Source organism: Eucalyptus grandis, chromosome 1, assembly GCF_016545825.1.
Source record: "Eucalyptus grandis isolate ANBG69807.140 chromosome 1, ASM1654582v1, whole genome shotgun sequence".
NCBI lineage: Eukaryota > Viridiplantae > Streptophyta > Magnoliopsida > Myrtales > Myrtaceae > Eucalyptus > Eucalyptus grandis.
In genome coordinates this window covers 6,458,139-6,483,892 of record NC_052612.1, presented here as the reverse complement: position 1 = coordinate 6,483,892, position 25,754 = coordinate 6,458,139, and the positions used below count along the sequence as shown (strand labels likewise).

At 41.4% G+C, this 25,754-nt stretch overlaps 1 protein-coding gene across 1 annotated transcript; it reads right to left on the bottom strand.

Annotated features, from left to right (window-relative positions):
* Positions 1-19,133: 19,133 nt before the first annotated feature.
* LOC104438665 lies at positions 19,134-21,007 on the bottom strand. Its single transcript, XM_039316180.1, has 4 exons — positions 20,807-21,007; positions 20,186-20,296; positions 19,648-19,720; positions 19,134-19,447 (listed from the first exon to the last, which is right to left on the bottom strand). The coding sequence occupies exons 1-4, from the start codon at positions 21,005-21,007 to the stop codon at positions 19,185-19,187; spliced, it is 648 nt and encodes a 215-aa protein (XP_039172114.1). The 3' UTR covers positions 19,134-19,184.
* Positions 21,008-25,754: the final 4,747 nt, after the last annotated feature.

Genomic DNA, 25,754 nt, shown 5'->3' with positions numbered 1-25,754 from the left:
GTTCAAGTTCTCTTTCCAGTACGTACGTTAGTTGACGGCCGGCGGTGGTGAACCGATGGCGATTATCGGCGGATGAGGATGACCGAAGAAAAACAAACTCCAAAGACGCGCGCTCAGGGAGTGCGAGCTTTTCCCTTTTCTCGATCGTCCTTGCCTGTGCGTTTTCTCTCAGGTGTGCATGCGTGCCTCGAGAATGGTTTTCTCTCCGATCAGTGTCTTCCCGAGACTGAGGATCGACGACAGCTGGAGGAGGCGAGCACCGTCCGACGGCCGGAGGAGGTAGGCGACCTCCAACGGTGGTGGGGGAAGAATCCGGAAGCTTCTCGAACGCAGCTTCTTGTCCGGAGCAATCTTTCGTTTATTCGTTTTCTCGTGGGATCAGAGAATTTGGACATAGGCCTTGCGAACTGATCCGGGGTGAAGTCGACACGTTTGGCAAAGCGAACAAGACTCCACTTCTGGGCTTTAGAAAATAGATCAAGACCAAATTAGATCCCTTTTTTTTATCTGTGGAATTGATTATTATTTGTTTGCCTTTTTATAGTTTTAGTTCTTTTTGCTATTGCCTTACTTTTTTTCTTTTTTTGTATTTTTACAAGGATAAATACTTGAACTGTCAACTCAAATGAGGTTTCAACAAATAAACGTTGATGAATTTGACTTTCCTAGCCTCATCCAAGGTCTTCAATCGAATCCGATCCTCGATGTAAAGCTTGGTTTGCAAGAAATGCATCAATCAGATTCGTTCATAGTTTTTTTTTTCCCAATTGATTAAAGGTAAAAAGGGATACAAATTGTAGCATTGAGTAAGGCGCAAAAGCATGGTATGACAATATTACACCATAATGATGACACCATATCATTATATGCTCTTTCATCCATTGCATTATGTCCATTTTTCTCATGTAAATGCAATTTCCCTTAGATCACCAACTTTACAAAGTTGGATGCTTAATGATCAAATGAAAATCATAAATCACTGCACGATGTAATCACGGACCATGTCATGGATTTACAACTCCTACACCATAAGATTGTAGAGGAAGCTCGGGAAACTCGATTTTGTAATCCTCAACATTAAATTTAACATGCTTGCTTTTCATACATAAGGCTTAGAAGATGTTTCAACTACTTCTATATCCTGTCTTGGTTGGCCATACAAGATGCAACAAAAATAGGTTTATTACCATTAAAATCTCAAATTGATACCTCATAATATATCTATCCTAAACCTTGTCTTCATCTCGCAAACAATCTTGATACTAGTTCCTCATAACATATTTAACCTAAATCGGTACCTTGACTCAAATCTAGCATCCATTAATAGTTTAGGATCAAACGTTGAGGGTAATCTTCAGTCAGGTTATCAATTTTGGGATTTTTCATAAGACAAAAATTTGTTTGGGGTAAAATGTGTTGTAGATTTTTGTGATACAAAAACTAATTTGGATAAATTTGTTATGTGGATACAGGTTTCAATTTTTAATGACATAAACGTAAAAAAAAAACAAAATAGAACAGTCAACTCCAAGTCAATGTCGATGTTACCCGTGATTAAAAATATTATAATGCCCTAGTTTCTCATATATCTATGGGCAGGCAACTTCTCATGCGAATTCTTAATTTTGGAATTGGTTTGAGTACAGAAAATAATTCTCAAAAGAATGGAACCATTCAAAATGCATGCTTTCTAAACCATTAGGGCATTCTACCATGATCTAGCTTAAATACTTTACCACTCCTTATCAATTTCTGTTTCAAAGAGCATTGGTAGGAAAATAACACTAAATGTCATATCTTTTTAGTGCCAAAATTTTTCAAGTAATTACTTAAATATTATATCAGTGGAAAAACGATTGTTCAAGTGCTTCCAGCGGTAAATTCCAACAAATTTTACGTTTTTTATATGAAGTTTTATTAATACGCGGCTTTTCTTATAAAAAAGAAGTCCAATGAAGAAACTTTTTCATCTAACATGGCTACGTGAACAATACAATTGGGCTCCCCCCACAACCCAAAAAAAAAATCTTCTCTGTCGCCTTTGTGGCGTTTTGGATAAACTCAGTTTATTGCTTGCATAAGTGATGAGCAAAAGGGCAAAGAGAAATAAGAACACTAAAGAAAATCTCAATGTTCTTGCATTTGTGCTCGCATGCGTTGAGGAAAAAACAGAGCAAACGCAATGGAGAAAACAGAGCCCTCTTTCTCGCCTCTCATTTGTCTTCTTGATTCTTCACTTCTCCTTCGCTACAGCTCGGGATGACTAAATTGGAGAATGGGTGAAGAAGGGACCGATTCTTCTGCCTTGGAGGAGGCAGAGGAGGCCTTGCAGTGAAGATGAGGCCATGAGTGGAGGATTGAAAAGAAGGCCTTGTAGTGAAAACGTATCGTGGACGAGTTTTGAACGTTTCCCAACTTGTTCTTCTTTGTGCAAGATTTGATAAGGAGATTTTGATAAGATGATTTTGCCCCAATTTGAGAAATGCGGGTTAGGGTTTTTCAAGAACACATTGAATTTGCCCCAATTCCTTAATTTGGGCAAATAATCTCTAAATGGCGTTTAAAAATTTAATTTGGGTAAATAATTGCCTAGATCTAGATGAGGGCCCGATACCCTCGCTCGTGGCGGGCGGGGTGTCGTGCCCCGCCTAGATCTGGACGAGGGCTGCCACACCCTCGCCCTCCACGAGCAAGGGCTACCGCCCCTTGCCTGGATTTGGGTGGGGGCCAACACCTCGCTTGTGGCCGCCGGGGCGCAGCGGCCCTCGCCGGTGGCTAGCGAGGGCACGGGGCCCCTTGCCCTAACCAGCTTGTGGCCGGCGATGATTGGCCTGCCGGTGACCTCGCCGGCCAAGGGATAAGGAGAAAATAAAAATAAAAATAAAAATAAAGAAAAGAGAAAAAGAAAAAATAATTTAAAAAATCTGAAAAAATATAAAAATTATAAAATTTGTTCACGTGACGCCACATAAGACCGCCGCCGGCCACATTAGCAATTTCCGGCTAAAATTAGCCGAATGGACTAAATTGGATCAATGTAAAAATGTTTATGATTAAATTGATCAAATTGAAAAGTTTAGGATTGAATTGATACCAAAACAAAAGATTTAGGACTATTTTGGTACTTTTCGTTGATGGATATATCGATTTAGAGTTTTACCATTCATTAGTCACTTGCATATTAGTTTGGGTTTTTTTCGTTATATTAGATAAATTTAATAGAAATTAATAAGGGATAAAATGGTTACAAATATATAAGTATGTGGGTTTTTTTAGTAAAAAAATTAGTTTGGAATAAATTTGTCATAAATATATCAATTTGGGATTTTTGATAGTCAAAAAAATTAATTTGGGGCAAATTTGTTATATGTGATTCACTTTGGATTTTTTTCACAATGTTAACCCTATATATTTCCGAAAGATCAGGGTATGCATGCAAATTTTTTTAATTCTTGAGGGCAAATCATGACGACTTGAAAAATGGGAGTGCAACGATTTTACCATTGAAAATATGAAGGCGCTAAGTCCTAATTCAATATTGACATTTCTATAAAATTGAGTTGGCCACGATTGTTCTGCAAAATGATTGGCATCAGATAAAAAAAACATTGGTCTTTTATTCTAGCCCTGACGGAGCAGATGCCCTCCTGAAGATAAGAAAAGCTTCTTGTCGATCAACTTTACCAACTATTAACAATTTCATTTATCAAAAAGCAAACCTTTACAGATTTCTGCATTATACTAGACTGAAGGTTAACACGAGATAACTAGAGAAACTTCATAATAACCATGACATATACATTGCTATTACCGAGAAAAAAGGGGAAAACTTCACGGGAGACCATGCAATTTTAATATCTCCGTCAAGATGCTGAAAACAGTCTGAACCATGACATATTCATATTGTATTTGCAAAGGTTGGCGGAAAATCCTGAAGAGCAGACCTGAATTGATCAGAGAAAGAGACGAAATGGGTTGGACCCCTCTTCATTATGTTGCTTTGAGGGGCAAATTCGAAGCAGTTCAACAACTCCTACAGCACGATATCTCTGTGGCATATGACTTAGACAAAGAGGGACTATCGGCTCTTCAAATTGCGGCATTTGCAGACTACTCGTTTTTTTTTTTTTTAAACTTAAAGTAAGTAATATTAAGGGGAAGGTCAAAAAGTACAGACAAACGGCTTCAAAAAACTGTCACTCAAGATAAACAGGCTCATGATGAGTGAAAGGAAGCTAAGAAAAGGCCAATCGGCCAACAGCACCAAGACAATAAAACACGCCAAGGAAGGACACAAAGCAGCACCAAGTGTCTACCCAGGCAAGGCCAACTCAAACATCGAAGATAGCAGGGTCCACTTCCTAGGAACGTTGCACTCTTCTATTTCTTGGGGAATCCTCCACATTCTTGCAGACTACCCTTTTGTCATTGATGAGATTGCTAAATTTTGTCCCGTTGCTTGGGACATCATAAACATCAAAGGGCAAACAGATCTTCACGCAGCTGCAATGAGTGGAGCAGCAGATGTAGTCAAGTACATACTCCGGACGCCAAACTTGGAGTATCTTATCAAGGAATAAGGTACCGATGGAAACACGGCTCCGCATTTGGCTGTGCTTCATAAAAACTACATCATCATAGATATACTTGCACAAGGCAAGAGGGTGAACCGTTTCACCACAAACAAGGATCATATGACCACCCTTGACATTTTTTTGGCTCATAATGAGGTATGCTTGCTTGCTTGAACCCTATAGAGCTCAATTTGTTCACTTGTAGACAATTTCTACAGTATCGTTTAGAAACAGTGGCTCAGGTGATACTCGGTGCAAACAAACAGCCCAATTGGAGTTTTTGCGTCTACTTTGTTTTGCTTAGTCGATTGTTTGAGCAAATAGTAGCATAGATAGCTTTAATAAGCGTGACGCATTTGAAAAGGAGCTCGGAGTGAAGTGATGTCATATTTCACATCGAACCATAAATAAGAAATTTGGGCAGAATTGAATTTTGTGGTTAAGCCACTTACAAACAAAGCTTCATTCCCTCCCGCTTCACTTGACATTAATCGACACATTATTACATCAATTAGGCAAAAATAAAAAGGCTTTTTTATCCGCCTAATCTATCTGTAATGTTCCTACAACAAAATATCAACATCAATTCCCATAGCTTACAATTTGAATGTAATGTGATCCAATAGCCAATAAATCTATATATCCATTTATTATAAATTAAATGTGGAGGGACATAATTTCTTTCTTTCAAACAACCATTTAATCTATATATTGGATATGTGCACACAAACGATTTAGTGACAAAGTAACATACAAATATTTTAGACTATTGAAAAAAATTGGTTAAACAATATTAATGAGTATTGCAATATTAACAAAAAGCAGTAGCTAAAGAAGTTGTCTTCAATATTTTAGTTTTGATCTATAACATGGTGATGAATTTGCTTCGTCATATAGAAATTATGTCTTACAAGATAATTATCTTCCCAGTAAAAAATTAAAATTGAAGTCCTTATAATTTAATTTATACTGATAGTCTGAAATCATCTAACTTATTCTCACATATAAAAGCCCTATTTAAAATCTAATTGCATAAAAAAAAAGCTGAATATTGAATTAATGGCCAACAGTTAACTACACACTATAAAAAAAAAAAGTCGAAAATATATATATATATATATATATATATATATATATATATGTTTGAATTTTTTTAATAGAAGTTTTTTTTTTTTTTCTGTCCTACTTTAATTCTCAATCTATTTTCTGATTTTTGCCTTACCTAGTATGAGAGTTGAACTTCACACTTGAAACTATACATTCTCACCCCCTACCCATATGAGAAGGTAGGGAATCAAACTCCCCACCTTTCTTTTCTTATGTAGGAAGATTGACCACTTGGACAACCCAGTAACAAAGAATTCAATAAAGTAATATTCAATATTAGTTAATTATGTTGTTTGGTTGATAAATATATATTATTTGTGTACAATATAATGTATGAAGTTGGTAAATATGGATTGTATAATCATATTATCTCATCAAATCTAAAAACTTTCATTGAGCATAAATTTTAAATGCGTGCGACAATCGGGTCATCAAAAGAGTTCACAAATAATTGTCATCTTATTTATCTTGAAAACAATGCAAAACATCGGGGTTGGGATCCTCCAAAGTTAAGGGATAAGCTAGAGGGAGGAAAAAAAGAACAAAAGAAAAATGGAGAATAAATATGTGCTGTCTAATGGCCCTTGTGTGCAAGGGGGTCAACCAGACAGCGGTGACTTTAAATGTAAGATTAGATGTAGCTTTAGAGAATCTCAATTTAAAAGTTTATTTGCACCTTCTGACTTGGAAACAACTATTCTGCCACATTCACATGAAAATATCAGAATATTTAAAAATTAATTGGGTATAATCGTTCTGTTTTTTTCCTGCCCCCATTCAAACAATTCTTGAGATAAAAGAGAGAACATACACTCTGCCCCATAATATTTTATGACTCGCCGGGAGTTCTGTATGTTTATAGATGAAATTTGAGTGCGTAAAGTGAGTTTCATGAACTATTTCGCCGGAAAAGTTCACCCTCTAATCAATACATTTTGTAAATTTTTTAGGTCGGCTACCATGCTGCCAAAGTCATATATCTATTGGAACAATCTCGAGGAATATCGGATTTCCAAGGCATGGTTATTAAAATAATGAGGGAGATGTTGGACAAGTAATTTGTTGAAGGTCAACCAGCCGTGTCTATAACCATTGGAAGTAATACCGCCAACCGAGAAAATTCCGATTCATCAATAAGAAACTTGATCAACCTTCAACAATTAGTGGCAATGCTCATTGCCACGGTGACCTTTGCTGCAACCTTCACCATGCCCGGAGGATATAACAACGATGGACCCAACCGAGGGATGGCGATTCTTGCTGACAGGGCAGCTTTCAAAGCCTTTGTGGTATTAAATATTATAGCGTTCATTTTCCCAGTCTTGGCATTGTTCATACAATTTGATACTTGTTTCGCGAGCTCTCGCCACGAGGTGAGATACACCCACCTCGTGGGACTTTGCATTTTCATTGCGATATGGGCGATGATGCTAGCCTTTGCTTGTGGTACTTAAGTGGTATTTACCGGAACCATCGGGCTTGGAATCACTCCTTATATCATTGGTGGATGTATCGTGATTATGTACTTTATCGGTTGTTTACTTGAACCTCATAATCCTTTAAATCGGCTACCTCACTCTCCGGGAAGATATGTCCGAAACTTATTGTTTAAATATAAAATGCTTTAGGAAGCTGCTAATAAATTGAGACGGTTCTACAGTCCCATGTCTTTGTGCCCAGGAAATTTTCTTTTGGCTATGTCAGTTCGAGCACTCTTATTGTCACGCCCCGATCCTCGGGGACGCGCCCATCCTTCTCTTTGGTCGATTATTAAAGTGCGATATCCCAGGACTACTTATCGCCGACCCTTTCTTTTTTTTTTTATTACGCATGCGGAAGCAGTTATAAATCCCCAGACAATAAAACAATGGGATAGAAAAGCAGGCCATATTTTTCATATTGAAATTCACAACCACACTTTCATTAACGGCACAACTCATAATATATTTACAATACTATTTACAGCATAAAAGTCTCACACCTATCTACACTAAAACAGGGTTCACAAAAGGGATGGGATCTCAATCCACATCTGGGTTGTACTCAAGATCCCTCTCTGGATCATCTTCCACTTCAAAATACTTTCTCCCCTTCAGGTTCTTCCTCTTCAGTTTTTCCTCAGGGTCCTGAAATGGTTATTCAATAACCAATGAGACCACGTCTCAGCGAGTCCTACCCCCTAAGACTCGATTAATAAACTAATACGCCATACGGTTGCCTAAGCACACACGAGTCAGAGGACTTACCTTGGCCTCAGTTCCCACCTGCAATTCAAGGTTAAACACAGATATTCAAACAATTCACAACATCCGATCAAGCACTGGCCAATCGACTAAGTCGATTACATGTCAATCGAACCATCTCTAAGTCATTCCCACTCACACCATAATTTCCCAATGGTGTACTCATTCACCAAATCACATGTGTTTCTCGGGCGTCGTTTTCGCCAATGACATACCGATCACCGACACCGTGCGTTCTTTAAGGCGTCGTTTTCACCCAGGTGATATCCTCGATCACCGAACCACGTGTCCTTTCTAGGGCGCCGTTTTCGCCAAGGTGACATCGGCTATAGACAACATCGTGAGTTCTTTAAGGCGTCGTTTTCACTAGTGATATTCCCATAACCACCGAACCACGTTTGTCTATAAGTCATTTACGTGCGTTCTTTAAGCGCCCGTTTTCGCCGGTGATACTCCCAATCACCGAACCACGTATGTCCAATAATATCGTCTGATTGGTCTCAACCAATAACATTCTCGTTAGCTCTCACCATTCTCCCTACTATATAGCCCATCAACGTGCGGCGCTATATATCCATGCTCGGCCATTACCAATCAAATACTCAATAACAAACAATTTATGACCATTCCTCAAATTTCAAAATTTAAATCAATTCCATAAAAATTGAAGCTCAATTAAATAAATGGACTGCACCATGACAATCGGCACGAAATTCCGATCACCGGCCATCCCGGTTGAATTTCAGGAAAAATAATTAATTAAATAAATAAATTTCGAAAATAAATAAATAAACATTAAAAATCCAATTTAGGCCCATATTGCCTTATTGGAGCCCGAAACGGGTCGGAAAAATCCGAGATGCATTCAATAAATACTAGAGCATTTCTACTCCATAATGGCTATAGCTAACCATCTAACATGCATCCTTAAGTCACTAATTTAATTGTTCTAACCTAATCCAACCACCTAATTGCAATTAATTAAGTCTAACCAACCCTAAGCATAATTAGCAAACTAATAAAGCATTAGTGAGTAAAACTCACTTGATCAAAAGCGGGGATCGAATCACCACGACGGCGGCGCGACGGCGGCCGAAATCGAACTTTCGACAACACCGGCGGACTTGGACCGGGCCTTGGACTTGGCCCAACAAATCTCAGCCCAAATGAGATTTTTTTTTTCTTGCACTGGAATGGGCTTGCTCTTGGACTTGGGCCTAGCTGCGATTGGGCTTCAAAAACTGGGCTTGAAGACTACAATTGCTGAAAATGGGCTTGAAATAAAACTGAATTGGGCCTGTCTTTGCTGGGCCCAAAAGACTGAAATTACTGGGCTTCTAATCCAATTTATGCTGGGCTAGAAATGCCTCTGCAGATGGGCTGAAGATACACGGACGACTGGGCTTGGAATTCGCTGGGCTGGGCTTGCGGCTTCGGTGGTCCAAGGAGCTGATGACGTGCGGTTCGGTGAGGCGTGGAGCTGCTTCGAGGTTTCGGTGGGGTCTTTGCTGCTGGAGAAGACACGAACGCAGCTGCAGGGATTTCACTCGGTGGTCAACAAACCGCCGAGATATCACCGAATTTGACCAAGACGTGGGTTGATTTCGCGAGTGGACAACACGGCAGCTGCAAGGGAGATATCCCGTGGATGCGGCTAAGGAAATCTCGCCCGATCGAGGTGCGTTGATGACAAGTGGACGCGGCAGAGGTTAAAGACGTTGGGGGCGGTGCTTCTTCGGTCAACAAACGGTGGAGGAGAGGGCGCCGTTGACTGGATCGTGGGCGCGTGGTTGAAGAGAGACACTGGTGGCTTCCTTCGGTGCTGGCTTTGGTCTTCAAGTGCTTCGCTCGGTGGAGAATTTGACCGAGATGACGTGTGGAGAAGCGCCTGGCTTCTCTGGACGTCGTGGCTGTGCTGACAAAAGGGCGTGGAAGATGGAGTAGCTTCGGTTGCTGCCTCGGCGTCTTCAACTCAATTGCCGACTGGTACAGCGAAGTGGAAGATGGACGAGTGGAGTTGAGGGCTTCGGTGGGATCTTGGCGTCAAAGCCAGTCAATTCTTTTTGTTGAAATGGTGGCAGAGGGATGAACGAAAATGGAGAAACACTTTGCTGGAATTCGTAGGCTTCATTTGTGAGAGAGAGAGAGAGAGTTCACGAATATGGATAGGAACGGAGGAGAAGGCAGATGCAGTGATGATGGAGATAGCGACAGGAGGGACCCAAAATCACAAACCTAAGCCATTCCCTTAATTGCTTGTCCCCCTCCTTTTTCTTTATCCTTATCTTGGTTGGTCTCTAATACTTTATTGTAAAAATCTTTATAAACCAATCAAATTTGAAGCCTAAAATTGCTGCCACTTTCCAATCCGAATTTCACATTTTGATCTTTAACTTCATCACTCAATTTCCCAAATTCGACATTAAATTTTGGTGTAGAAAAATCCCAAATGATTTTCTATAAATCCGACACACAACGGCTCGATCTGGAAGTCATTTTCTATCAATTTAGCCAATTTGAACTTACGCAAATTTCCGCGACGTCCAAACCCAATTTCCGTAAAATTTCTCGAATCTCCGAAAAATCTTCGAGGACGAATCGATCTTTCTAAAATTTATTGTGATATGACCAAAACTTCATTTCTGAAATCGGACTCGAATTGGCGGTTAATTTTCATTCGGCGCGTTTTTAGCGTGACCTAGACTATCGGGTAGTTTTGAACTTTTTAAGGCAAATGACTTGTGGTCGATTTTCTTGAACCACTATGAACCCACTCGACTCAATGGCGACTCTTGATTGTCGTGAAAATCTCGAGGATTCATTACGGACACGGGGTATCAAAACAATAAGAAAATCGAGTCTAGTGTTGGCCGACGAGAATTTTCTAATTCGGTGGTGTCACCCACGATTAGTCACATATCTCTATCGATCCAGTCTATCTCGATTTCAAATCGATTTTTAAGCGTGCCGTATTGACCTCTAAAGATGGACACGGTCAAGAAGCCAATTCCTGATCGAGTTCTCAAGTCTATTGCCTTAAATTCCTTAATAATTTCCCCAGCTAGTCTAGTTATCTCGAGAGTCATCGGCTCTGAGAATAACCCTATAGACGCGTCAATGAAATGCCCGATTTATTCAGTAAAAGACAGGGTTGAAAATTTGGGATGTCACACTTATGTCTGCCGTCTGATTTAAACCCTGTCAAAGATATCGGAGCACAGCAAAGGCCAACAAGTTGAGGCTTTTCGTGTATGTGAAGGATATACAACTAGACGGCATCTCGGTTGACCAAATGAAAGCCAAGAGGGTTAGCAGCTGCTTTGAGCGATTGCGGTTGGACTGCCAAATTGTTATTGTCTACCGCTTGGTGATAGATGTTTGGTTGCAAGGGCATCGGATTTTGGGGAATTTGAATTAAAAAAAAAATGATTTTCATAGCATATATTAAGTTTTATTCGTCTTTACCGTTGATCACAATTACTATAATATCTATGAATTCCTTGAACATTCTTCAACAGTGGTAGATGTTTGAAGAAGTTTTTTTTTTTTTTGGGTGAAAGGTAAGAAATATATTGACTTTAAACCAAAAGAGCTATATATAGCTATACAGCAAAACTCGGTCCCGAAACTTGCACTCACAAGGACAACAAGTCGGAAAGAGTGAAAGGGGCCAAGGTAAAAGGTAACCAAGCCAAGGGCAAGGGAAAGAAAAAAGCCAAACAACGTCACAAAACCAGCAAGTCTAAACCAACACAAACAGCAATGAGAAAGCACTACCAACAAAAGAAACCAAGCATGGCTCTAAGGTTGGTAATGAGGCCGTCTCGAAGCTAGGAGGAGGAGAAATCCCGAAAGAACCTCCAAGCAGATGAGAGAAAGGAAGAAATCCTACTAAAAAAACCAGTCAACTAACAAGGTGATCAGCTCACCAAAATGGAGGGGTTGAGTGACCAGCTTTGCAACAATCTCCTATTAGCCACAGTGGGAGGGACTTGATGGAAAGACAAAGCTTTGTCCTTTATAACCTGTTCAAGGTGCCTTTTCATGGCCAAAAGGGAAGGAGGTCTACCCTGGAATAGTATATTGTTACACTCCTTCCAAGTGATGTTGCATAAAGCAGCAAATGCAAAGCAAGCAAGAGAAGAGCGGAAGGAGGGTCCTGAGAGAGATTTGATTGCCCAAAGCAAGTTTTCCTTCCAATATTTATTCCGCCAAGCATAATTAAATCTTGTAGCCCAAAAAGCGGCTAAGGCAGCAATAATGGGGCATCCAAAAAATAAGTGATCAATTGAATCTGGTCGACGGGAGCAGAAGGCACAGTTCACATCCGGTATTCTACCATAGGTAAGGAGTAGTACCTGAGTCGGAAGTTTATTTTTTGTAATCAACCACAACAGGAATTGGTAGCGGGGAACCAATGAATTGGTCCAAATGAAGGACGCCCACTATATTGGATGGCTAGTTGGTCGAAGAGTGTCCCAAGTAGATGCAGCAGAAAAAGTGCCATCTGAGCTACCCAGCCAAAGAAAATGATCATCTTCATCATTGAGTTCAGGTAGGGGATCATCCTAGGAGGCAACCACATCCAAAACACCTAAAGATGGGTCAGGACAAGAGAAAAAGTCAGTGACCATAACTTCTTTGGGTAACCAAAAAGGGTAAATGTCTGCATTGGAAAATTATAATTTCAACGGCCCTTTGGGGTACTGGTTATCGTACCAGAAGGAAGTCAAGCAACCATTTCCAACTCGCCAGCAAAAGCACTTGCGAAACTCCACACGAAGGTCCAAGATTTTTTTTCAAGACCAAGAACAAGAGGTAGGTTTAGATGCTAGCCAAAAATTAACATTTTTCAAGAAGACATAGTGTATCCATCTGCACCAAAGGGATTCTCTATCTGTAAATAACAACTAGATGTGTTTTAGCATGGCAATGGTGTTGATTTCCCTGAGTCTTCGGATCCCTAAGCCCCCTTTAGATTTCGAGAGGCAAACATCAGTCTAAGTGACCTTAGCACCACCCCTACCAAGGTCTAGGCCCTTCCATAAGGATTGCCTCAAAATCTGCTCAATATCATCTAGAACTAATCCAGGAAGAATGAAGACATTCACCCAATAGGCTTGAACGGAATGGAGCACTGACCTGATCAGTTGTAGGCAACCCACAAATGAGAGAAAATGTTGTGTCCAAGATTGCACCTTTGAAGTGATGAGATTAACTAGTGTAGCACAATCAACTTTACGAAGTCTAGAAGAAAGAACAAGAATCCCCAGATATCGGAAAGGCATGGATCCCTCTTGAAAGCCAAATAGGAGATGAAATCGCTGCGAGATTCAGGGGAGACCCCTGATAAATAAATCTCACTCTTATGTAGATTCGGTTGGAGGCCAGACCATGCGGGAAAACTATCCAACTTTGCCTTGAGAAGAGAAAGGGCTGGCATAGACACCTCCACAAACAGCAGCACATCATCCGCAAAAAACAAATGAGTAACTGGCTTGCATTTCCAAAAAAATTGGAACGATGGTTAACTGGTTTGCTTAATGAGGATGCCTGTAAAAACTTCCATGACAAACATGAAGAGGTAGGGTGACATGGGATCTCCTTGTCTAATGCCTCTACCATTAGGGAAGAATCCATGGAGTTCACTATTAAGGGAGACTAAGAAATGAGGCGATCGAACACAGTTCATAATAAGGTTAATAAAGTGGAGGGGAAAGCGAAAAGCTTGAAGCGTTACCTCAAGAAAATCCCAATTGAGAGTATCATAAGCTTTACGGAAATCAACTTTGATGGTGCACCTAGGCTTATGTGGCTTGAGGTGGAACCCCGCAAAAAGCTCCTGAGCTATAAATATGTTGTCACTAATTCGTCTTCCTTTAACAAAGGCGTTTCAAGAAGTACTAATGACAGAAGGCATGACGGCAGCCATACGGTTGGCAATAATCTTTGTAATGCATTTGTATATTGTGTTGCAACAAGCAATTGGCCTGAAGTTATTTACCATAGTAGCATTTGGGCATTTTAGCACAAGGGTGAGAATAGTGTTGTTAGATTCCTTAAGGAGCTTTCCAGTAGTGAAGAAATCACTAACTACACTAGTAACCGAAGGGCCAACAACATCCTAGCAATGCTTAAAGAATTCCACGCCAAAGCCATTGGGGCCTGGTGCTTTACCGGTTGAAATGGAGAATAAGGACTCACGAATTTCCGCATTAGAAACAGGTCTTGAGAGGTTAAGAACCCGGCTGTTGTCGAGAACCCAAGGGATAACCGATGAAACATCCTGAACTAAAGGCAGATTAGGAAGAGTGGTGGAGGCCAAAAGGTCTCAGAAATGAGAGACCACAAGTTGTTGGACTTGAGGAGAGTCTTGAACTGTATTCCCTGCATCATCCCTTAGAGATAGGATTCTATTGAGGAGATGCCTTTTGTTTACCGAATAGTGGAAGAATTTGGTGTTAAGATTACCCTCTTCAAGCCATTTAACCTGAGACTTCTGCTTGTAGAAGCTTTCTTCCTGTAGATGTAGGTCCGAGAAAGAGTTGATGCATTCTCGCTCACATGCTACAAGCTCCAAGTTAAATGGATCCAAATGGAAGTTTCTTGTCCCGCAGTTAAAGCATTACGGGCCTCCATAGTTCTAGCAGAGATGTCTGAAAATGATTCTTTGTTAAGGCTCTTGAGCTTAGCCTTAAGCAGCTTCAACTTAACATAGAGGGTGTACATGGTTGTACCCCTAATCGGCGAGTCCCAAGCTTGGCGAACTAACTGAGTAAAAGACGGATATTGCATCCAAAAGTTAAAAAATTTGAAAGGCTTCTTCATCTTAGGAGTAGGGAAGATTCTAACCACCATTGGAGAGTGATCTGAAATGTCGGTCGGAAGAAATGAGGCTTCGGAAAAGGAAAATGCACTACTCCAGCAAAAATTGATAAGCACTCGATCAATTTTCCTCTGCTTGCGATTTTCACCAGAGGAGGTAGCCCAGGTAAATCTACAACTAGTATACCGGAGATCCTCAAGCTCCGCTTGAAGTAAGCAGGTTCCAAACTCATGATAAGACGGTAACCGGGTGGAGAGGCTGCCAACCCTATCCGAGGGAAACCTAATGGCATTAAAATCGCCCGAGACCAGCCAAGGAGAAGTATTACAAGAACCACTGGTCTAAATCAAGTCTTGCCATAAAGGATGCCTACGCACAAAGGTGTGCTCAGCATATACAACTAAAAGGTAAAAAGCTTTACCAGAAGAGAGACATTTCAAATGCTCATGAATGACTTGATGGGAGGAAGAGAGGGAGGTAAGCTCAATCGCCTTAAGATTCCATCCAATCAAGATCCTCCCTTTGTTAGAGTGCTCGTAGTTAGCAATCCAAACCCAACCGGGCACAAGGCCATGAGATAACGAACGGAATAGAATGGGAGAGTTCGTTTCCAAAATGTCCAAACAACTTAGGCTATTGACTCTAATGAGGTTACAGATCTCAGCCTGTTTAACAGGAGCACCCAATCCTCTTATATTCCAAGTAGCAATATACATATTTATAAGATGGCGGGGGACTTACTTTTTACCTCGCTTTTTCTTCGAGGTAGTTTTCAGTTTGGGGCTACCCGAAGCGTTACTATCAAAGGAGGTTGGATGTACTTCACTTGGCCGATGGACAAGGGATGGCGGTCGAACCTGTTCAGCGGGGGGAGACAGATTCAACGGAACCGAGGAAGCAGCAAGCAACCTATCTTCTTTAAATTCGAATCCAGCAACAGAGGCCTCAACATCCGAATCATCCTCAGAAACAGAGGAGGTAACCACCTGCATGCGGGGGACGTTAAAGTTCATCGACAATGAGGGTCTAGCCTCTTGCAGTCTAGGAATAACACCCTTAGTAGGAATAACCGAGTTCTGAGGAGGATCAATAGTGGAGACAGGCAAAGAAGCACTAGCACGGGTGCCCTGTTTTCCCCAAACCACCTTCCACCTTTCATCTACCCGAGCTCTCTGAGCATGATCAACAGGCCGAGATACGTCACCAACAGGGTTGGCTGGGATGGAAGAATTAGCACCAGATGTACCAAGAGGACGGGCAGGTATTTCAGGGCCACAAACATGACCAAATGAGCAGCAAGCAGGGCATACAACAGGCTTCCATTCATATAGAACATCCACTCAGTGAGTGGTTCCTTCTATACCAATTGGTATAGACTCTGGTAAGGTATGTTTAGCATTGATCTCAACACAAACATGCACATAAGATAGGGTGCGAACCTGTTTCGTGTGCTAATCCATATATAAAGGGCGACCAATAGCACTAGCAATAGTGCTAATTCCCAAGGCAGACCAAAGAGCAATCAGAACGCTCCTGAGCCGAACCCACATCGGGACCGTTTTGTGGTTGTTCCTCTTAAGTTCTAGCAATGGGTGCCATTATTGCAGAATGAGAGGCACCTTCGCCATAGTGAGAGGCCCACCATCAAGGACCTTCCTCCGAAATTCAAGGTCCGGTAAATGAAAGAAATAAAATCCATCATCATTCGCCTAGACTTCCAAAAGTTGGGACCCCCAAACGTTCTTCATAGCAATTTCAGTCATCTTGAATGGCAACCTTTTGCCTACATAATAACCCACAAGGCATTCATTCTATTTAGGATCACAACCTTCAAGGACTTCAGATGGAATCCAGGCAAATCGCTCACCATCAACCACATCCAGAGGCACAAAAGTGAGGTCATATCCCTTGGTAGCAGCCTTAGCTATATTTGCCCAAGAAAGAGCTTGTGCCTTGGTGGCCTCAAGATCTAATGGGGCAACACGCCCTCTAGAAGACTTACGCATCCTTGCAAGTTTAGTGTCAGGTTTACTAGAGGTACCAACAACAATAGAAATAGTAGGTGGATGGGCTCGAGTGGGAGGAGATTGGGCAGGGGAGGCAGTAGCCTTGCCCTTGTCCATAGGAGGATGAGATCTCCTATCACGGCTATGGCCCCTGGACCGATCTTTCTGGGCCTTCCCTGAAGTAATGAGTTCACGAGTGGATGTATCCATCCGCTCGAATAGCCCAGCATAGTAGAAAGGAACCCAGAAAACCCTATTTATTGAAGAGCATTAATACTCGGGGAAGGCAAGCTTGGCAAGATGCTTCGATGGAGTCCAAGGGTGGACGAGGGAGAGAAAACCCACCAAGACCCAACACCCCACACCAGCAGAAGACCTTGCACCAGCATAATCAAAGTCGCGAAAACCAGAAGAAAAGGGGGCTCCGATTGAAAGAGCACCGAACATCAACGAGGAGGAGATAGCCAAAAACCTTCCGATTATTTCAAAAGTTTCATAAGCCTTCATGGAAATGGGAATGTCATCTTTTAGAGTAACCTTAGATATTGCAAGTCAATCCAGTAATTAACATCATCAAATAATTAGGTGCACAGGGCTAAGAATGTATCACCCTATCAACCTATGAAAATCTAATCACACAGTGATGCCAAAAACAATCATCTTACTTTGTCTTTTGTGTTTGTATGTGGAACACGTGCATCACTCGCCATGCACAAAGAGGAGTAGCAGCTAATCCTCCAACAACCTAACCATTCTTCAATACAAACCCTGAAGCCATGGGGTCCAACTACTAGAAGCCGTCTCTGTTGCCATGTTGTTTGCTAAAGTTGCATCATCCACCAAGTACGGTACTATATATTTTGCATGTTAGAGAGAGAGATCTGGAGACAGCTCCCGAGGTGTCATGACCCTCCCGACACGTCTAGAGAAAGATAGATTTAGACATAATGCCAACAATGGACCGACGATTCTCTAATGGCTCAAGTTCTTCCTAACCCTTACCTCACGCAACACTAGAATTTCCAATGTTTTAGTGCAATGTTTTAGTGCAATGTTTTAGCCTATTAACACTGACTGGAAGTTAAGTGAGATATAAGAAAATATTCCTCTTTCTACACAACTAGATATTCTAAGATTGATAACTTGATTACACTAATTATCTACCTAGTGCCCTTTCAATAACTTAGCTAGATTGGTTTGGTACCTAAGATATTCATGCAATCTTTTAACTATTTTAGTACCCTATACCACTAAACGATATCCATCCACGAGAGCAAAATCAAGAGCAAATAAACAATCACAATCGATACAATAAAGTAAAGTAAAAAGAAGTAAACCCAATAAAGTATCAAGCAAAGGATCATCATTAAGCCCCTCTTACAGCGATCCTCATGAGCTAAATTCAAGTTGAATCCAATTCCTTGTCCAGACGATCAATCTACTAAAACTAAACTCTATCAAAGTTACTAATTTCTTTAAACTATATGTATGCTAACTAAATGAAACTAAGCCAAATCTAGTGCTAAAAGTTAACAACCTAGTCAAGGCCTCTATTTCTAACCTCTTTTTTTTTTTTTTTTTTTTAAATTTCAATTTTGTTTCAAATTTTTATTTTTAAATTATTATTATTATTTATTTATTTGGATAGAAGGGGACGCGGATTGTGCCCCGGGCCCGGTTCGTGTATGAGTCAAACTTATACTTTCGAGGTCGGGGCCGTAAAAGTCCTTTGGGCTATATATCTATCTAGATTCTTCCCTAAAAAAATCAAATTGGGCTCAACTCGTCGAATTAAGCCCAAATTCCCTAAAAGAACTCATCAAATCCGAATTACTTGAACCAAATTCAGCCCAATCCTTTCTTGTCAAGTTCAAGACCCGAAACACTAAAATTATGAATGGACATTCACCTGAAACAGTACAATTCAGAGACTCACTGCCTACGGCCATCCTCCGTCACCATCAACTCGATCCACAATAATCGCAACATAAAGGAATGGACAGAACATAAGAATGGAGAAACAAACTGAAACGAATGCTTCAATGGATTGACACTCCAGTCATTAACTCGAATCCATTTACTTGCCATTGATCCCCATCCATCACCTCGGAGACAAACGTACTCGGGAATAGAACAAGAATAGGTGTGGCTAGGGGTGAGCGGTTTCAAGTTTCGGTTCGATTTCATCTGGAATCTAGAACCTACCCTCGGGTACAGGTTCCAAAAAATTTGGAACCTGGAACTTACCTGTCAAAACAAAGAATCTGGAACCTACCCTATCACAGGTTCCAGGGTTGGTTTCAGGTTTCAATAGGTTCTTTTTTTTTTTCATTTTCAAATTTGAACTATAACGTACACGCATAAAAGAAATGTGGAGTAGTTTGAAGCAAGAATGATACCAAAATGAAACCATCAAATTGAGAATACATCAATTAAAAAGGGTATTTATTATGCAGAATGAAACCTTGGCATTATAAGCTGCTGCTTTGATGCCGAAGTCACACAAGAATTTGGCAATTATCAAAGTTTCTTTCCTCGTAGGGACATAAATAATAGTAGGTCCATGATCCAATGGCTCTTGCTGAAGCTTCAGCCTTTCCTCCAGTTCCATTAGTGAATCAGACATCTCAAAAGGACCGCATACCTCCTGGCTTAAATTAAGAGATTCTCCACGTAATTCTCCACAGGGAACTGTAAGGGCCAATTGAATAGCACATCAAATTACAGGATGAATAAGTTCTAGCACAGTTTTCGGACAATTTCCATTTTATGAGTAAGTTTTCATAAAGTCCCTTGCTCCACATCCTACAAGCATATATAAATAGCAATGGTAGAAACATCATGCCATAATCAAAATTCTGAAGATATTCCTCTTTAATGAGAAGTTATACCATCCCAATCATCCACACCCTGGAAGGTGTCCGTTTCATCTTCTAAGTATTCAGGTCTAAGATGGTTAATCACCTGCCAGACAAATTAGGTAGTGCACGGAGAAAGATCGGATTAGAAGAAAAGGGTGCCCTTATTCATTACTATCAATACTCTGCATACATTAAAGAATTACACAGAGTGACCAGCATGCGGTTTTGGTGTTGCAACTTGTGCTGATGCAAAAGTAAAATAGAATCATGTATCCCCTTCATTGTTCAAGTTCATCTTGCCAATAACAAAAGAAACTTCAAGAATAGATAGAAGGCTTTAACGGAGGAAGCTAACTTCGGGGTGTTCATTGGGATCAAAAACCATATTGTGGCAAGTAGGGTTGCAGGGATAAGCGCAATCAATCTAGCATTTACAAGATTTCATTCAAAACCCATAACAACCAAGTCATTTATATAACCTTTCACCTGGACAAGCAATGGCATTTCCAATCATGATGAATCGATAATACTTATATCATTGTAGATATTCCAGGATCTGTCCATTTACCTTCATCATATCATTCAATATGAGATGGGAGAGCACAAGAACAGCATTCTTCCTAACAAATAGAGAAGGATCTCGTAATCGCTCCTCTAGCAGTGAAAATGTGTTCTGTCTCTGCAAGATCAACGGGAGTTTAGTGGTTGCGAAGGATGTGAATCATAAATAGAGTGTGCATATAATAATATAGACATTTACCATGTTATGCATGAGCGACCATCAACAGCAGATCAAAGTACTGGAGTAAAGTTGAAACATGTTTGAATAAAAGATTCGAAACACAGCACCAGAATGTTCTAATTTACTTCAGCAAAACATCAATTTGGTCCTTCAGATTTCTTCAGCTTCAAATCTACACTAGCCAGCCACTTTCAACATGGTGAATATTCACTCCAAAACTAATATGTATTTCCATGAGGTTACGAGTTGTTCACAGCAGAATCGGCGTTGTCGAGGCTTCTGGCGCAAGCAGCGATGGTGGGTCGCGAGCGGAGATAGCAAAATCGGCATCGTCGGGGCTTCTAGCGCGAGCAAAGGTGGTGGGTCGCGGCGGAGACAGCAGAATTGGCGTCGTCAGGGCTTCTGGTGCGAGCAACGGCGGTGGGTCCGCTCGTCGCGAGCGGAGACAGCATAATCAACGTCGTCGGGGCTTCTGGCGCGAGCAGCGGTGGTGGGTCGCGAGCGGAGATGAGCTCGGCTCAGATCTGCTTGCGTCAAGTAGTCGGCAATAGGCGTCGAGGCAGAGCACGGCAACAACGGGCGGAGCGAGCACGGCAGCGACGGGCATCCAGCGGCGAGGTTCGTGCAAGCGACGTCAGCGACTGGCATCTAGCGGCATTCAGCGGCGGTGACCTTGAGGGTGGCGGTGTCCGGCGGTGAGACTCAGAGCGGCGTCCGGCGAGACTCTGAAAAACTGAAAGTGAAAGGGTCGGGAGTCTCGAGAGTCTCGGGGGAGGGGGGTTCCTTTTGGAACCCTAACCGGTTCCGAAACCGGTTCCACGACCGGTTCCGGTTCCCGGAAAAATGGAACCGGGAACCGGAACCAATCCTTTAAGAACCGGGAACCGCGCTCACCCCTAGGTGTGGCGGTCTCGGTCAATGCGTAAAATTCTACTAAATCACGCTTAATGACCAACCAATCAATCAATTATATGCAGACTATACTTCGGAGTCATTTTATCAAACATGTTACGTGCACTAGGCGGAGAAGTGAAACAGAGCGCAATGACTTCGGATTAGAGATCAGGTTCAAATTAAATCATTCCAAGCACGCAATCATCAATAATGAATACGAATTTGAACCGATTCTATTCTAATCTAGAACATGTCATTTCGGTTACTTTTATTCATCAAAACAGAGTATAGTAGGGAAGGGCAGTTACTGGTCGAGTTCGCACGAGAAGGATCTGAAAAACTCAGCTGGTAATGAAGTTTCAGACAAACACGAATTGCTTCAAGTCTTCACGGCCAAAAACACATTGACAATGAAGAGGTAGCAAAGGATTCGGAAGAAATCTTAATACCATCGAGTGATTTCAACCGGTGCCTTTTGTTCTAGTCCTCTTTCAGTACGTACGTTAGTCGATGGCCGGTGATGGTAAACCGATGGCGATTACTGGCGGATGAGGATGACCGAAGAAAAAGAAATTCAAAAGAAGTGCGCTAAGAGAGTGCGAGCTTTTTCCTCTTTTCCGATCGTCCTTGCCCGTGTGGTTTCTCACAAGGGTGTATGCGTGCCTCAAAAATGGTTTTCTCTCCGATCAGTGTTTTTCCGAGAATGATGATCGATGATGGCCAGAGGAGGCGAGCACCGTCCGACGGCCAGGGGAGGAAGGCGACGTCCAAAGGTGGCGGGGGAAGAATACACAAGCTTCTCGAACGGAGCTTCTCTTCCAGAGCAAATTTTCTATTCCTCTCGTGGGATCAACGAATTTGGACATGGGCCGTCCGAACTGATCCGGGCTGAAGCTTACATGTTTGGCGAATGGAACAAAACTCCTCTTGTGGGCTATATAGAACATAGATCAAGACCAAATTAGCCCCTTTTTTTTTTAAAAAAAAAAAAATTTGTTGTTGCGTATTATTTGTATACCTATTTATTCTTTGGGTTCTTCTTGCTATTTGTTTGCCATAAGATTGTAGGGGAGGAAGCTCGGTAAAGATAGTGATTTCCGTAGTCCTCAGTGTTACATTCAACATGATTATTTATTTATTTATTTATTTATTTATCGTACATCCAACATGGTTAATCATTCATATATAAAGCTTAGAAAAATGTTTCCATTCTGTACTATGTCTTGGCTCACCATATACGATGCAATTAAAATAGGATTAATACTATAAAAAATTTCAAATTAATACTTTATAACATATTTATCCCATATTATATTTTCATCTCTCGAACTAATTTCTCATGACACATTTATCCCAAATCGGTAACTTGACCCAAATCTAGCATCCTTTAGCAATTTAGGATCTAATGTTGATGGTAAATTTCGGTCAAGTTACCAATTTTGGGATTTATTGAGAGACAAAATTAGTTTGAAATAAATGTGTCGTGAATTTTTTATGAGACTAAAATTAATTTGGATAAATGTGTCAAGAGGATAAAGGTCTCGAATTTTTAATGGCATAAACCTCCAAAAAAAAAAATAGAACAATTAATTCCAAGTTAATAACAATGTTACAAGAAATTAAAAATATTCCAGTTCCTTGGTATTTCATATATCTATGCCTGTGCAAGTTCTCAAGTGAATTATTAAATTTGGAATTTGAGTACCTGAAATAATTATCAAAAGAATGGAACTTTCTAAACCACAGGGACATCACATCCTAATCTAGCTTAAATACTTTACCGATGCTTATCAGTTTCTATTTCAGAGAGGATAGGTGTAGAAAAATGACAGTAAAAATGCACAATTTTCAGTGCTTAATTTAAGGCTATGAGTGATCATTTGAGTGTCATATCGGAAGAAAAATAATCACTTAAATGCCTCTCGAGATAAATTTCGACAATTCATCTTAGGTGGCTTGTTTAGTAAAATTTTTATTCATGCATGGCTTTTCACATAAATAAGAAGTCCAACCGGGAAAATTTTTTTCATCCAACGGGCAATACGAACAAAGCGACAAGGCTTCTCTCTCCCCCCAAAAAAAAAAAAAACTCTTCTCTATTATCTTCGCGACGTGCAACCAAGAACTGAATCAAAATGAATACACTGCAATAACCAAACAAATGAAGCGGAAGATCACAAATTTGGGACAGAAAATTGGAAGAAGAGTTTGGTTTTACGTAAAAGAGGGGTGGATCTGAAGAAGTCAAAGAAATTGGGAGGTTGTTTCAGTCATGTTTTGGAAGAGGAGAATAATTACATGTTGGAGGTTTGTTTTGGACATAAGCGATGAGCAAAGGGCAAAAGAAAAATAGTAACACTGAAAAGAAAATCTCAGTGTTCTTGCGTTTGTGTACGCATGCGGTGAGGAGAACATAGAGCAAACGCAATGGAGAAATAGAGCTCTGTTTTCTCAACAGAGAACAGAGCCCTCTTTCTCACCTCTCGTTTGTCTTCATGATGCTCTGATTCTCCTGCGCTACAGCTCAGGATGATGAAACCCGAAGAATGGGTGAAGAAGGGACCGGTTCTTCTTAGCTTGGAGGAGGAAGAGGAGGCCTTGTAGTGAAGATGAGGACATGATGGAGGATTGAAGATAGGGCCTTGTAGTGAAATCGTATGGTGGACAAATTTTCAACATTTCTAAACTGTGTTCTTCTTAGTGCACGATTTGATAAGATGATTTTGCCCCAGTTTGACAAATAAGGATGTTGACACCTAAATTTTGATTTAGGTTATTATTTAGGCTTTAATTTCTTTTAATCTTTGTTTTTCCTTTTTTGGATAATAAACAAAATAAATAACAAAAACAAAAACAAAAAAAAGTAATAAAAGCAAGAAAAGCAGTCAGCCCCCTTTTCTTTCTTTTTTCCTTTCGCACGACCTGGCCCCCCCTCTCTTCTTCTTCCTCCTGTCTTCTTCTTCCTCATCTGCCTTTGTGCATCCCGCGCGGCGGCCGGCGACGCGCTCAAGGGTAGCCTACGGTAGAGAGGCACAGAGGTAGGCCGCTGAAGGGGAGGGCGACGCACATGCGCCTTCAATGCGCCCCTTTAATGCTCAGAAGAGACGTCGGTTCAGCCGGGAGGTTCCGGTCGGCGTGCGAGAGCCGACGGCCGAACCTCCGTCGACCGGCCTGCTCCTTGCCTATAAATAGAGGAGCACCTCCGTCGACGAGAGGCACAGCGAACTCGGAGATCTTCCCTTGGGAGACTTCAAGGAGAATCAACGAGCGAGCACGCGAGAAATCGGGTCGCGAAGCTCGATCGACCTCCCTCCGAGAGACTTCGGGGGAGGCCGGCGGCAAGCGAGCCCGAAGGGGAGAGATCCGAGCATGTGGAGGTTGAGTGAGAGAGAAATCAAAGAGGAGGGCCAGATCCGGAGAAGCTGAGGCCGTAGAAAGTCGAAGCCGGAGAGAGGAGGTTTGAAGGACCCGGATCCGAGAAGCCGAGACCCCCCGTCGAGCCGCGTCGCGATCGATCCGCCGACGCCACACTAGATCTAGGAGCTACGGGGCCGACGTCACTACCTCCTGTCACCGCCACCATTCGCCACCTCATCACAGACAGGTAACGGTAACCATCACCACCGCCGGTCGTGTCGCCGCCGTCGCATCTTCCCCCTTTTCGAATCGTGCCGCCACTGAAACCCCCATCACAGACCCATTGTCAGTCGTCCTCGCTGAGCAGATTGTCGTCGTCGTCTCCACCGTCGTCGCCGTCGTCTCCATCGTCGTCGCCGTCGCCGCCATCATCGCCGTCTATTCCGTCGTCGCCGCCGTCGTTGCCATATGCCCGGTGACGCCTCGGTCCCTCCCACCAACGCCGCGAGCAAACGAAGGAGAGAGGAGGCCGGGAACTGGGTCGGTTCGCGGGTCCTTTCGACCCGGTTCCTCCGTTTCCGGGTAGGGTTTCCCGGGTCGGACACACTCGTCGGGCCGGTTTCAACTTGGGCCGGGCATCCTTTTTTAATAGGCCCAATTCCGTGTGTGTGTGGGTTGAGTTTTTAAGAAAAAAGCAAAAAAATCCAGTCGGGCCCGTGCGCGTTTTGGGTCGTCGACCGGGTCGGACCCAACCTATGGATCCAACCTGGGTCGGCTTTTTATTATTTTATGTAATATTTTAATAAAAAAGAAAAATAAAAAATAATTTATTTTCAAAAAAAAATATTAAAAAATATTTTAATTTCCAGAAAACCGAAAAATGTTTTAAAATGTTAAAAATATTTTAATTTCCAAAAAAAACCAAAAAATATTGAAAAATATTAAAAAAAAAATTATTTTCTGAAAAATCAGAAAAATAAAAAATATTCCATATTTTCCAAAAAATGCCAAAAATCCAAAAAAAGCCAAAAATTCATGAAAAAGCCAAAAAAATTCAGCAAAAGCCAAAAAGACTTGTATTTTCCAAAAATACCAAAAATCCCTTTTGTGTCCAAAAAAATTAGAAAAAGACTAAAAAAAAAAT

Coding starts and splice junctions, on each gene's coding strand:
- LOC104438665 (XM_039316180.1), bottom strand. CDS start 21,007: ATGCCAGTCGCTGACGTCGCTTGCACGAACCTCGCCGCTGGATGCCCG. Junction 20,297..20,806: donor CCGACGACGTTGATTATGCT/GTCTCCGCTCGC, acceptor TTGATCTTGCAG/AGACAGAACACATTTTCACT. Junction 19,448..19,647: donor GGGTGTGGATGATTGGGATG/GTATAACTTCTC, acceptor TGGCCCTTACAG/TTCCCTGTGGAGAATTACGT.